General features: G+C 41.9%; 1 protein-coding gene across 4 annotated transcripts in view; it reads left to right on the top strand.

The window, feature by feature from the left end:
• The window catches only part of Ranbp16 (Ran-binding protein 16), a 101,307-nt gene that overhangs the window by 84,962 nt on the left and 2,254 nt on the right, over nt 1-14,091 (top strand). For all 4 annotated transcript variants that reach the window (XM_075676872.1, XM_075676870.1, XM_075676871.1 and 1 more), the window contains 2 exons: nt 6,976-7,114; nt 10,776-10,918. In XM_075676872.1, coding sequence (XP_075532987.1) covers nt 6,976-7,114; nt 10,776-10,918 — 282 coding nt within the window. The remainder of the gene's footprint in view (nt 1-6,975; nt 7,115-10,775; nt 10,919-14,091) is intronic.

Here is a 14,091-nt window from a genome sequence, read left to right as displayed (position 1 = left end):
ACTTATAAAAGGCAGTTATTTTTGTCAGTCATCAGAAAATGTTTTCGTACCATCAATACTGATAAAAAATGTCACCATGAACAAAATGTTATTTACAGCAATGAGTGGAGAGTGGCTCATGCATTTGTAGAAGTGTTGTGAAATCAGTTGCAAAGGGCTTTACAATAGTGTTTTAGCAGATGGTGCATGAAGCATACAAAGGGCAGCGGTTGTATGTTTTTCAAATTTAAAATTGGAATCGCTATTGAAGCAATCTGCTTGGTGTTCATGCAGTCCAAAATTTGGCAGAATGCATGTTATTTGTTTATTAAGACACATAGGAATCTCATTACTAACAAGTTTTTACATCCAACATCCTGCACCGAGTAGGTTGACAATTGTGATGGGCCACATAGAGCAGCCGTGTACTCTGTGTGTTCCTGTAGCATGTACAATTGTGATGGGCCACATAGAGCAGCCGTGTACTCTGTGTGTTCCTGTAGCATGTTTGATACACCACAATGTTACACGAAGGACGAGTCAGTAAGACAAGCAACTATTTACAGCTTAAATTTACAACAGCGATTGCAGCGCTGACCGGTTAGATTCACAGCGCGAGCCCAGTTCGTTCTTCCTCTTCTTTTCTCGAGTGATGGTGCCCACGCGCCTCGTTCAATCAATCAAATACCACACGCGTGTAGCAATATTGTCTTTCTAATAAGAATTGCACAACACTTGGGGGAATAGTCTGCACAAGCCTTTATTATCATTGCCTCATTTAAAATTTCATTACTTATGCCGAATGACCTTATTGTTAGTTTGCAACTTTCAGTAGTCATTTTAGATGCCTTCACCATTATTATTCACTGAGTAAGTGACCCATTGTTGCAGATTATTATACTCGTTTTTGTATATAGTAGCCAGCACAGCTGAGGCTAGAGCAACTTTTTGCACTGCCTGCATTTGCAACCAGGAAAAATGCATGCCACACGAAAGCAAGACATAAAAATCTGTACCATAATTTGGCATAACATTGATTTCTCATTGGCTTTATAAATGCATCACTCCACAAGTGGAGTGATGTATTGTGTGACTGCACGATTTGCGCAGCTTTTGCAGCATATTGCCTGCATTTCTGACCAAAACATAGAGCGACGTATACTAAAAGCGGTGAAAAAAAAATGCATGCAACATGGGATTTCATGGAACATTATCTGCATAAATTATAGTTCTAATATAGGAAGAAATTATTCACTCAAAGGCATTGCATAAAAAAATTTGGGCCAGCGTCACAGACTTAACGTCTCAAAGACTGACGAAACAGCAGAGCTGATTGCGCTCCTTTTGCCCACCTAAGCTTAAACTTAGCTTAAAGTGAGCTCGATCTTAGCTTAAAATTTTTCTAAGACGGGCGCGCATGCACGCGCGCACGCACGCGCGCACACACACACACACACACACACACACACACACACACACACACACACACACACACACACACACACACACACACACACACACACACACACACACACACACACACACACACAGAAGGCTTAGTCAAAGACATATCTTTATTTAACCATTCAGCATTGCTCAACCAGTTCTTGTGTCCAAACTCAACATTCAGAAAGTCTCGCCTGATTCGTGCGTCTGCACCAGAAGTAGCCATCCTTTCTCTTCGCTTGAAGTTCTCCATAACGCACAAGCCAGGAGCCGCTTGACGTCGTTCTTCCCTATGTGTGGCGTCGTGACGCCGTTTTGCTTCTGCTTGTCTGGCCCGCAACACAGGATCATCGCCCATCTTCAGGCGCTTAGCTTCGGCAGCATTAGCCTTATATTCAGGGTCTTCCTGCTTATGCCTCATACACTTGTGAGCGGCTTCCCTCCTCTTTCACATTTGCTCGGCTTCTTCTTTAGGAGAAAGTGTCTTCTTCGGTCTGCCCATCTCCACAGTAGACCAGATGCTGATGCTGCCGGGACACACATCGCCTCTTTTCCAGAAGAGCACCTGCATGTCGGAGCTTACGTCATCACTAGGCCCAGCCAATCCCATACAACGCACATCCTCTCCATGAATGTTGCACTGTGCCGTGCACCATTACACAGCTTTCCCTCTCCCCCACCTCGCTTAACCTCCCCTGCTTAGCCTCCCTCCACCTCGCTTAGCCTTCCCCCTCTGCACTTCGCCAAGCGTAGTTTTCTGTTCACATTCGGCACGGCCAGAGCTCAAGCTTAAACAGCCCTGCTGTTAAAATGCAGTTTCACTACAAGACATGCAGAGTGATAGTTCTCTATAACTGCACTACTTGCATAGCTTCTGCAGCCTTGCCTATTAAGTATGAAATGGAGTATAATTCTTTCAGTGTAACTTATTTATCCCAGTTCGTTACTCAGTAAATTTCTAACTAAATTGTGTTGTAAGAAATCAGAGAAAAGTGTTAAGGGCGGACGCAGCCTAAGATAGTCAACTTTGGACCACTTGTTTGATTTCAGTGAAAATTGGGCAGCTTGATTATGTCAGTAGTATAAAGTTCTGCAGCAAATACTAGTGCTCTAACCTAACTTTCAACAGAGGTGACTCTTTTGATTACCAACAAAACCTACCATTTCTGTACCATGAACAAAACGAGAGCAAGGTGAAAGTGGGAGCCACCGTTTTGACAAGTGGACTTGTCTTTTTCAAGGCGACATATGCTTTCCTCACCACAGTATATATAGACAGTATTTTCATGGGCGCCACAATATTGCTACGCAGTGGCGCCATCTATGGGCAGTCGGCATGCTGGCTTGGCAGAGCGCTCCGTTTTGCATGACAGGTATACGCTCGGCGGGAGTGTTTGGCATTTGTTTTCGCGCTCGGGCGGTCTATCTAGTATGACGGCGCGTCTGCTACGTGAAAAACAGTTCTCTGAGACGTACTGAAGTGGCTTAAGTCGGTAGGGCCAGACTTTCTGCTGGCGTTGAGGCGGACGGAGCATGCAGTGCGATGTGTGCACGCATGTTTGAGCTTACAATCAGCCTCGCAGATCAGTTGTGTATTTCTGAAAGTTCCATTCACTAATGTGATGTTGTTGCAGTATTATTCTCCAGTTCTTAGCTGCGGTTTAGGAGCAATGAAACATACGCGATGATTGTAAAAGCGTGGGTACCGTTCTGCTATGGTAGGAGCTGTGCTGTTATACTTTGACAAGCGTTCAAACTGTTCGCTGCAGATTACATTGCGTGACTACTTAGTTTGGTGAATGAGGTTTCCATCCATGAATAAAATAGTTTTGGTTAGCAATAACAGCATACCTTACAGCGTGAACTACACTTGTCCAGCAAAGCGACCATCTACAAACTGCGCGAGCATCCTAAGCGGTGGTAGGTGCTGGATTACAGATATCTTTGTTCTATATAGTGCATGGTCCAAGCATGCGGCATCAATGTCTATAGATTTATAAACATTGTGTGGCGTGAATATGCAAGGTTGTACTGCGGTGTTAGCCCGTTTTCTCTTTCTTTTTCGAGAAAGAGGATGATAACCGAAATTTCTTTTTTTCGATTGTGTTTGTGCCGTTCTTTACAACTCTCACATGTATTACGAAAATTTTGTCCTCAAAAATAGCCATTGCATTCTTTTTGTGTGATCCATCTCGGATATTATGGCTTTACAGTGCAAAAAGGCAATGCCGAAGCACATAGCTTATACATGTATATGCATCATGCTGGTTCACCAAGCGCAGTGATTGCTGTGTTGAGCAGTGCCATCAGCTTCATGCAGGAGGCTAGCGTAAACATGTAGTGATTTCAAGCCTACTAGACTTGAAATGCGTGAGAACGATGCCGGTGTATCACAAATATTTGATAGCGCCTGCCGCTTAGATGTTTCGTGGTTGCCTTAGGTTGGCCGTACACGAGCATGTGCTCTTATGTTCTAGTCCCTACGCCAAGCGCCCTATGCCAGGCGATCATATAGTGAGCAGATTTACCATTTCATGCTGGTAATACATTGATGCCGGTTCTCTTCGTTGAATTAAAACCAATATACGCAAAATAGTCCACAGCACACACACCGCAGCTGATAAAGCATGTCGCATGTTTGCGCCCCCAAGTGATATTTCCGCGTACTGTAGTCACCGATGCGCTGAAAGGCTTTCCTGACGACCTTATATGAACGGACATTGCGTAAATTCCAAAGTACGATCTAAAACATCTTGAAATCGTTCCGCAGCCAATACTTTCAAGCAATGCCATGCCGGATCGCACAAGCCAGAGAGGAGGAAAGGCTTGCCGCGCACCCTTTCCTCCTAACCTGATGAAAAGGTCTATAGATAGGGTTCTTCTAAAGGGGAGAGGGAGTAAGGCGGGTGGGTGCGGCAACGAGCGAAGGTGTGCTAGCGGCGGCACTAACACACTGTTGTGACTTCAAGGTGGACGATGAAAGACGGGCTCTTTCCGCAGACGAAGAAGAAACGAAAAACTTTATACAATATTTACAGATAGTGGATGATAGCGTACAGGTAGCAGTAGGAGCGCGTCAGACTAACTGGGCGGCTGGAAGCAACTCTCTCTCCTCACAATGGGCCGATTCTCCCTTAAATCCCTTCGGCGACCCCTCGTCGGCAGGAACCAGTTTGGGCGAGTTCTCGTCGGCAGGAACCAGGTGGGGCAGGGTGATGCCGTCGCCTGCGTCAAATTCTTAATTCGTCGCGGAGATGGCTGGGCGCGTCTTGAAGTCGACTCCTGTGTCGAATTCTTGATTTGTCGCGGAGAAGTGGTAGCTCCCGTCGCCTCGCGGTCGCCACGTGGTGCTCATAGTATGGCACAACACCACCTTCGCTCGTTGCAGTGTTGTTGTGTGCCTAGTGACATCATGGAACATGGAGGTGGTGATCCTGTGATATCGGAAACTACTGTTGGGCGTGCCAGCCAAACATGGTGCAGTGGTCTTGGATCATACCGTGCCACTGAAAGCCATGCAGCCCATCTGCTCCACCAAATTGCTCTTTGTTTTGCAGCCCACTTGAAATTTCTTAGCATTATACCGCACATCATGAGGTTCTTTGCGGTTTCTGTAGAAATGGAGAGCGTCTCCTTTCTTTCACTTCCTGGTGACTCGTCTAATCTTTATGGCAATTCAGCCTTCAGTAGTGTGGTCATGTTGTTTCCTGTTTGCCACACCGGGTGAACTGCCACCAACAGTAATGGTTTCTTTTATGCTACGTGAGTGCCACTGACTGTTGTAGTGTCATGTTTGGCGTGAAGCTACATTGCACTTCATACTTTTTTTTGAAATGGTTGGTTTAAAGCGTGATATAGCTTTCCTTTTTTTTTGGGGGGCTGAATGTTTTAAGGCTTCATACTGTGATCACTGGGTAGACAGCAATTGATTTAAAAAACAAGAAGGAAACAAGCATTTTGTGTTGGCGCTCCATTGACTTATTGAGAACACTTTCTCTCATCCTACTTTTAAAAAACAGGAACTGCTTGTCCTATTTCTTAAATATAAAAGCAGTGCCTTTCATGCTATGCTTAGAAGCTTTCTGTTACAATGTTTTAGGGTCACTTGTCTAGGCTGTCTTGCCTAATCGATAAGTATTTGGCTGTCATTTTGGCATATTTCCATTTTTATTGCTTTGTGCTGCTTAGTTCGCTTACATTTTGTAATTGTGAGCATCTGGCTTCCATTTAATAATGCCACTGCTGTAGTGTACTCTAATATGTGAAATTATTAGCCACGCGTTTGTAATCTTGCATTTCCTTTCTTTGACTGATGTGTACTGAGTTTATATGCCCTGTGCTGTACGTTGGTTGTCAGAGCAGTCGTAAGAGCACATGGCATCGAATGTTGTCGGATGGTGCTAACCTGCTACCACAGTTTTGTTAACTTAGTGAGAAAGTAACTGACTCGGCGAGTTTTTAGTTACCTGAACGGCAATTTTGCCTTCTCGAAGTCTTTGTGATTGTTTTTTTTTTTTACATTTTCTTGGCTAGTTATCGTTTCCAGAAAGTGGTAAAGAGCTCTGCCTTAAGTTGGACGAAGACTTGTAAATCAAGCAGGCAGCCTGGGCACTTTCATGCTGCGATAATTATTTTTTCTCATATACTTCATTCAGCAATTTGTATGAATTATAGCACTTTCCAGTAAAATGATTTCATGTTTTATTGTTCAGTAAGTTACTTGTGTTTATATGTAGAATTAAATGCTATGCAAATGCCCAGTAAATTGCAGTGTTAAAAATTTTTTAGGGATTTTAGCCAAGATTAGTGCATCGCCTCTATTTTATGCCAAGGGGGATATGAGCCTCCATTTATTGCTACTTATAAAAACGTACCAATAAAGACGTAATTTAGAGCCATAATGTCTGGGAACAGCAAAAACAAAGCATAAAACGACTTCGAAGCGAGTGTTACGGTCTTCATGGCTAAAGATACTCTGTGTTATGCTCTTCATAGCTTGTATCATGAGTAAAATACTGCCCATACCAGCAGGTTCAGTGAGGTGTGAAGCCAGTCAGACTGGTTTTAAGAAGTGCTGCATATGAAATGCACAGGACAGAACTGAGGACGTCATTTGAGGTGTTGAGGATGCTTGGCAAACATCCAACAAGGACTACATCTTTGACAGTTATGACGAGGATGCAGCTTGTGACATTGACTACTGAAATTTAGTAGCTGAGCTTACGGTAAATGAGCGTGTTCATGTTCAAAACCTATATTCAAATTATAATTTTTGTTTTTCTCAGTGAGTGCAGTATACAGATGTCGACCTATAATCATGTTTGACCCATTTTCAAGTAAATACGGTAATATCATTCAAGAGCTCTGAGTAACCATTTGGTTCCTAAGCCTTTTTTATGCTGTTTTCATTTGTCTGCTAAAATAAAAGCTTGTGCAGTGTTGAAGACAACACTGCACTCTTCAGGAGTGTTGCACATTCTTTTGGTTTAATGCAGAAGGGTTGTCAGGCAGCAAACTGCTTGTGACCTTTCCCCATGCTTACTGTTTCAGGACTACCCTAAGTTGAGTCAAGCCTACTATGTGCTGCTTGAGTGCCTGGCACAGGACCACATGCATTTCCTGAGCAACCTAGAGCCACCTGTGTTCCTTTATATTCTGTCATCTGTCTCAGAAGGACTGACTGCCCTTGGTGCGTGCGTCATGCTTTTAGTAATTTGAGCTTTGTGTCGATGAGTGAGCAGAGAATGAAACAATAGAGATACTCTGCAGCTCGTTGAGTACAGTTGCAGTTGGCATGCTTTTGGCTGATAGGAAACTTGGAAGAAGCTTGTGTGATCTCAATTTGTGCATAGGCATGTTGTGCTGAGACTAAAAACTAAAGTGATCCACAAGCAGTCATGCTAATAGCCCCTGCTGTGCCCTTTGCATAACTGACATAACTCCTTGGCTTCTTTGTCTGTAAGCCTCATGTGGGTCTAAATAAATAGAAATCTAGCCTCTCTGTTCTTCTTATTCTACTTGCCCCTTGTGTTGTGTGATACACCAAATCAACTTCAAATGATTACAAAAATTTATGTAAGGGGGCTGTGCTAAGAGGCTGCAAAAATATAGTTTGAAAGATTTAGCACAATATTTATTAATGTCATTTCTAAACAGCATGCAATCAAAAGTATTAAGTTGAGATAGTATTCAAAGGCATAAAATGCATTGGGTATTGTAGGATTAAGGAAGTTTGAAAGGTGGAATATGTAATGCTAATCGACTTGGAAAGCTGAAGGGTAAGAATTCATTGATAATAATGCCGAGTAGCACATTTGTTGTAGAAATTGAGGCACCACGTAGGATCACTGTGTGCAGTAATTCCTTGTGTAAAATATGCTAAGCTTTGAAGCAACTAGCAATTTGTATTGAACTTGAGCTGGAATAATGATCTCTGCAAAATGTGTTGGCAATTGTAGAATGCATAGCATCTGTAAAAAGTAGCTTCTGCAGCCTACTTTCAAGCATAATTTCAATAATATGTGAAAATTGAGCATTGGATTTTGTTTCTGATATGAACACTAAAATGAAGTGTTTCAATTTGTGTTATAATACATTATGCATGCTTGTATAAACATTCGTTCCTAAACTGTTCTGACCATGGCTGGGTGCATCTGACTGGGTGCTAAGCTAATTCCCAGAAAAGCACCAAAAATTTTGAAAATGCCATGGAGGTTGAACAAAGCATGAGACACAGACACGACACTGACAACTGCTAACGTTAGCCATGAATGTCAGTGTATGTGCACTCACAATGTACATACCTGCCAACACTACTGAATCTTTTGCAAAGTTATGAATTTGGTTTCGTTCCACCATTTTAAGAATGCACAGTGTACCTGCGCCATCCTCTTGTAGCATCGCAAGACACCGTATAGCAGAGGGATACTTGTTTCAAGCTTATTTATTCAGACAAATACTGAAGACAGGCAAAATTGGCAACTGCAAAGTTGCTGAAAAGGGCACTGGTTTGAAAACATTGTTGTCATTCGCTGATTTTCCAAGTTTTCTGCTGCTTATGTGCTGCGTCTAAAGGTAAATGATCCTTTAACTTTTCAATTACAAAACTTTAGGGCACATGTAATTGCGAAATGTAAGCTAAGGAGTAGTGAAGTCATGTCTGTTTAGCAGAAAGCCTAAGACTAGCACCACTTTTGAGATACGCGATTTTAAAATGTGCTATAAAATACATTTGCATTCCAGCTAACAGTTTCTCAAAAGCATGCCTCTAACAGTTTGAAACTATCTTCACTACTCTTTGGCTTACATATACAATTACAACATGTGCCTTAAGGTCTGTTATTTAAAAGTTAATCAGCATATATTAATTAGTGTAGATATCATTGAAACAATTCGCGCTACTAATGTCCCCCTAGCCACATATAACCAACCCTTATATATAGCTTTCATTGATTACGAGAAAGCGTTTGATCCAGTCGAAACCTCAGCAGTCATGGAGGCATTACGGAATCAGGGTGTAGACGAGCCGTATGTAAAAATACTCAAAGATATCTATAGCGGCTCCACAGCCACCGTAGTCCTCCATAAAGAAAGCAACAAAATCCCAATAAAGGCGTCAGGCAGAGAGATACGATCTCTCCAATGCTATTCACAGCGTGTTTACAGGAGGTATTCAGAGACCTGGATTGGGAAGAATTGGGGATAAAAGTTAATGGAGAATACCTTAGTAACTTGCGATTCGCTGATGATATTGCCTTGCTTAGTAACTCAGGGGACCAATTGCAATGCATGCTCACTGACCTGGAGAGGTAAAGCAGAAGAGTGGGTCTAAAAATTAATCTGCAAAAAACTAAAGTAATGTTTAACAGTCTCGGAAGAGAACAACAATTTACGATAGGTAGTGAGGCACTGGAAGTGGTAAGGGAATACATGTACTTAGGGCAGGTAGTGACGGCGGATCCGGATCATGAGACGGAAATAAACAGAAGAATAAGAATGGGCTGGGGTGCGTTTGGCAGGCATTCTCAGATCATGAACAGCAGGTTGCCATTATCCCTCAAGAGAAAAGTGTATAATAGCCGTGTTTTACCAGTACTCACCTACGGCACAGAAACCTGGAGGCTTATGAAAAGGGTTCTGCTTAAATTGAGGACGACGCAACGAGCTATGGAAAGAAGAATGATGAGTGTAATGTTGAGGGATAAGAAAAGAGCAGATTGGGTGAGGGAACAAACGCGTGTTAATGACATCTTAGTTGAAATCAAGAAAAAGAAATGGGGCATGGGCAGGACATGTAATGAGGAGGGAAGATAACCGATGGTCATTAAGGGTTACGGACTGGATTCCAGGGGAAGGGAAGCGTAGCAGGGGGCGGCAGAAAGTTAGGTGGGCAGATGAGATTAAGTTTGCAGGGACGACATGGCCACAATTAGTACATGACCGGGGTTGTTGGAGAAGTATGGGAGAGGCCTTTGCCCTGCAATGGGCGTAACCAGGCTGCTGCTGCTGCTGCTGCTGCTGCTGCTGCTGATGATGATGATGATGATGATCCACATAGCCTCTTGACACAAACAAGACGGCAAGTGCCTAGATATGGCAATATTTTAAAACTCATTTTGCATAAAAAGAAACGCCTGGTAATTCCCACAAAAGGTGTGCACTCAGGGCAAACTTTAAGTTCCCCACTATTCTTCCTCCCCCTTGTTATGTCAGCAGTATTTTCTCTAATTTTAAAGTTTACAGGTTAGTTATGCATATGCCAAAATGAAAAGAAAAAGATCAGTCGTCTGGTTATCACTGAGAAATGCAAGCTTGCTTGTGTAACTGAGCTTTGGTAGCTTACTGATGCCGTGATCATTATGAATGTATAGTAAGAGCCTCAGACTTGACACACTTTTGTTGTTTCAAACATTTATTAAGCAAGACAGAAACTTGAGGTTTCTTGCCAATGCATCGGCCTCTTGACACACTTTTGTCTCTCAGTATTTTTCTATGTTTCTTAATGTCAGTGCAATACAACATCCAGCTTAAATAATTGCCCTTGTAATGCTAAACAAGCATTTGGAACTTAAATTGTTGGTAATTTTTTTTTATCTGAAATTTTCATGTTGCTCTCTGCTCACCACAATGCTGAATTTAAACTAGAAGTTCAGAATGTGCCCAAGTAAGTACTCACAGACAATAAAATATGGCCTAAGGAAGAAAAAAAAAAGAAGCAATTCTGAATGCACTGAAGTTTCTGGTCTCACAATTTCTTCTAGAATCTTGTTTGCACTATTCACCATGCCAAAGCTGTTAGCAGCAGCAGTGAGCTGCAAGATGATTGAGGAGCAATATGACTTCTTTTGCAGACACAATGGTATGCACAGGATGCTGCGCAACACTAGACCACATTGTGAGCTTTCTCTTTCGCCGCTTGTCCAAGGGGACTTCAAAAGGACCTCCTGAGCCTTGCCTTCGCGTTCTGGAGCTGCATCCTGAAATTTTACAACAGGTTTATATATACTCATTTGCTCTTTTCCTTTGATAAGTTTTTACCTGATTTCTCACTTGCTGTGAGACACATTTAGCCTAAAGGGACTCTAAGATGAAAAATAAATTGAGCTGTATTAGCAAGTTACCCTTCAACAGAACTGAAAATGTTGCTCTTACCATGAGAGAAGGCTTGGTAAGGGAGAAAAGAACCAAAAGCGAAAGATGAATGGCACCAGCTGTGTTCAAGTTCATGCACCATGACATCATAGATTTTGACTCCGTCTGCTTAGGCCTAGTTAATCTTATGCTGGTAAAAATTAACTATGTTGTATTCCAAGGGAGCGGAAGACTGTACTTTGCAATCCTTGAGTACTTATTTGCCACGGTGATCGAGATGTGAGTGAGTATTTTTAAAATCTAGGATGCCACATTGACGTAGTGCTCACCCATAACAATTGCACCCAAAGAAGGTGGCACTTTCTGTCTTTGCACGGATTATAGAGCTCTTAACCAGCAAATGGAACTTGTACCTTTCCCAGTGCCAAAGATAGGTACTATTAAAGACAAAACAGGAGGATGCCACCGGTTTTCTCGCATCGATCTTTGTAAGGGGTTTTGGCAAATTCCCTTTACTGAGGACACAAAGAAGTACACCGCATTTGTTACGCCTTTTGACTTATTTGAGTAGAATCGCCTGCCGTTTGGCTGGAAGAACTTTCCAGCTTGGTTTCAAAAGATTATGAATTACATATTGAAAATGCACCTTTGTACTTTTTGTGACGTCTACATCATCTTTTTTTGTAACACTAAACCACAACACCAGAATCTTCTCTCTCAAGTCCTGAGCGCCCTCAGTAATGCCCAGCTTAAAGTCAACTTCAAGAAAAGCGAATTTTTTCAAGAGGAAGTGGTGTTCCTCAGTAGGGTCTTTGACGGGTCTACTAAAAGCACAAAGCACAATTAGTTAGTGCAAAATTTGAAAAATAGAAGTTTGATTTTCATTTTTAAATTAGTAATCAACCTATTATTGCAAAGTTAACTAAGTAGATATTTGAAGTAATACATATCCCTTTAGGGTAGAACAGTTTTATCTTTACTGATCTGTGGTCTAAGGATGAGACACATTCTAAATACCCGAAACCCAACAAAATACCCGACACCTCTTAAATACCCCCCCAGAAATGTTTAATTTCCATCTAAGTGGGCAAAATACACTGAGAATAAGCATAATCTACAGAAAGAAAAATATTTTGCAGAACCTTTATGAGCAATAGGGGGCTAACACCAGGCAGAAAACTAGAAGTAGGCTTCACCCCAAGCCACCTATGGCTTCGTTTGGAACTTGTACAGACAGCTCTTGTCATATGGGAACCATAGGGGTACATTGCTTCTGCCTTACTTTACATGTGTGATAGCACTGCAGCTAGAGATCTTGTGTCAGTCTGTCTCCTCTGACTGCACCTTCAAGAGAAAGCAAGTCTCGTACCAAACTTTTTCTGTGACCTGTGTTCCTGCTCTAAACCAATGAATGGACGCATGCTGCCTGTCATTTAATGTTCGCCGAATATGTTTAGCCAGAAACTCTGTACTCAATACCAAGACTCGTCAAGGAAATTTTTTTTTGTGTGTTTCCTGTAGGCATAACTCATCCATAAAGGGTCCGAAACATTTTGCTAATTATTTGTCGTCCAGTGATGACCTTAGTTGCCTAATTAGTACTAATAACTTCTACGGCAACATGTAATGATGATTACTTTTGCATGTTAGGAGTGCCAAAGGTTCACCCTGCACATTCCACGTGAGAGTATTTAATTGTTCATTTGCTAAAGCAATTTATTATGGGCGAAATGCAAATACCCCTGTGTAACTGAGAATATTGGGGCATGTTAAAGAACTCCTGGTAGTGGCACTCCTCAGAGTACCATAGACACCATCAATTATTGTTTTTTTTTGCCATTATTGTTTGGTAGGTAATTATGGGAACTATTTTTTAAGTAATAGACATGACTAAGTGACGGTGTACTGTACTGAATAGAGACATCTCACATTAGTTCACGTGGGTAACATTCATAACCACATTAACCCTTTAAGGTGCTTTGTACACAGGCAACAGCAGCCATATTTCGATGGGGCGAAATGCGAATACACTCGTGTACATAGCTTTAGGGGCACGTTGAAGAACCCCAGGTGGTCCAAATTTCCACAGTTCCCGCTACGGCATGCCTCATAATCAGATTGTGGTTTTGGCACGTAAAACCCCTAATCTAGTCTACTTTGTACACAAATGTGTACATTGAGCATTTGGTTGTTAACTCAGATGAACATCACACTTTCAACCCGCCGTGGTTGCTCAGTGGCTATGGTGTTGGGCTGCTGAGCATGAGGTCGCGGGATCGAATCCCGGCCACGGCGGCCGCATTTCGATAGGGGCGAAATGCGAAAACACCCGTGTGCTTAGATTTAGGTGCACGTTAAAGAACCCCAGGTGGTCAAAATTTCCGGAGTCCTCCACTACGGCGTGCCTCATAATCAGAAAGTGGTTTTGGCACGTAAAACCCCAAATATTATTATTATTATTATCACACTTTCAAGGTGCCTGTAAGGTGTCCATAAGATTTAAAGCATTTATATAATTTGTCAACCTTTGCATGGCAATCGGTAGCAGTTTCATCTCCATCTTCAACCTTTTGATGAAGATAATGCAGTTTAAAACAGAATATTGTGACAAAAGTAAACAAATGAGACTATTGAGAAGTTTTCCAATCTTTATAGACACCTGTGCCTCATAGGGCTGATGTAGAAATGATATTTTCTCATTCGTGGTGTGAAAAAGTACTCCACTGAGCAAAAGTGTGCTGACCAGCGATTCTGCGATAAAGCTGATTTTTTTCTTCACCTATGAAGGTAACTTGAAGTTGAAGACTGCACTCCAAACTAAGCAGTGCACTTGTCAAGTTCAGTTTGTGTTCCAGAATTACAAACAAGTTATTTTTTGTTAAGCCTGTGGTCCATGTACTTTTGCTCACAGTTTTATATGTATGCATAACTTGACCCTTGGTTCCCATTAGGTATTTTTCTCGTTTGTGTTTATTTATCTGAGGCCGTAGTCGAGTATATTGTCATGCAACAATACTTTTTTTTTCTATATTAAGAAGTGGTGTCTGAGAGAATTAACCTTATATCATGGCGCTA

Source organism: Dermacentor variabilis, unplaced genomic scaffold (assembly GCF_050947875.1).
Source record: "Dermacentor variabilis isolate Ectoservices unplaced genomic scaffold, ASM5094787v1 scaffold_12, whole genome shotgun sequence".
In the NCBI taxonomy this organism is placed as follows: domain Eukaryota; kingdom Metazoa; phylum Arthropoda; class Arachnida; order Ixodida; family Ixodidae; genus Dermacentor; species Dermacentor variabilis.
Note: the sequence above shows the minus strand (reverse complement) of the source record. Positions and strands in the feature narration are given on the sequence as shown.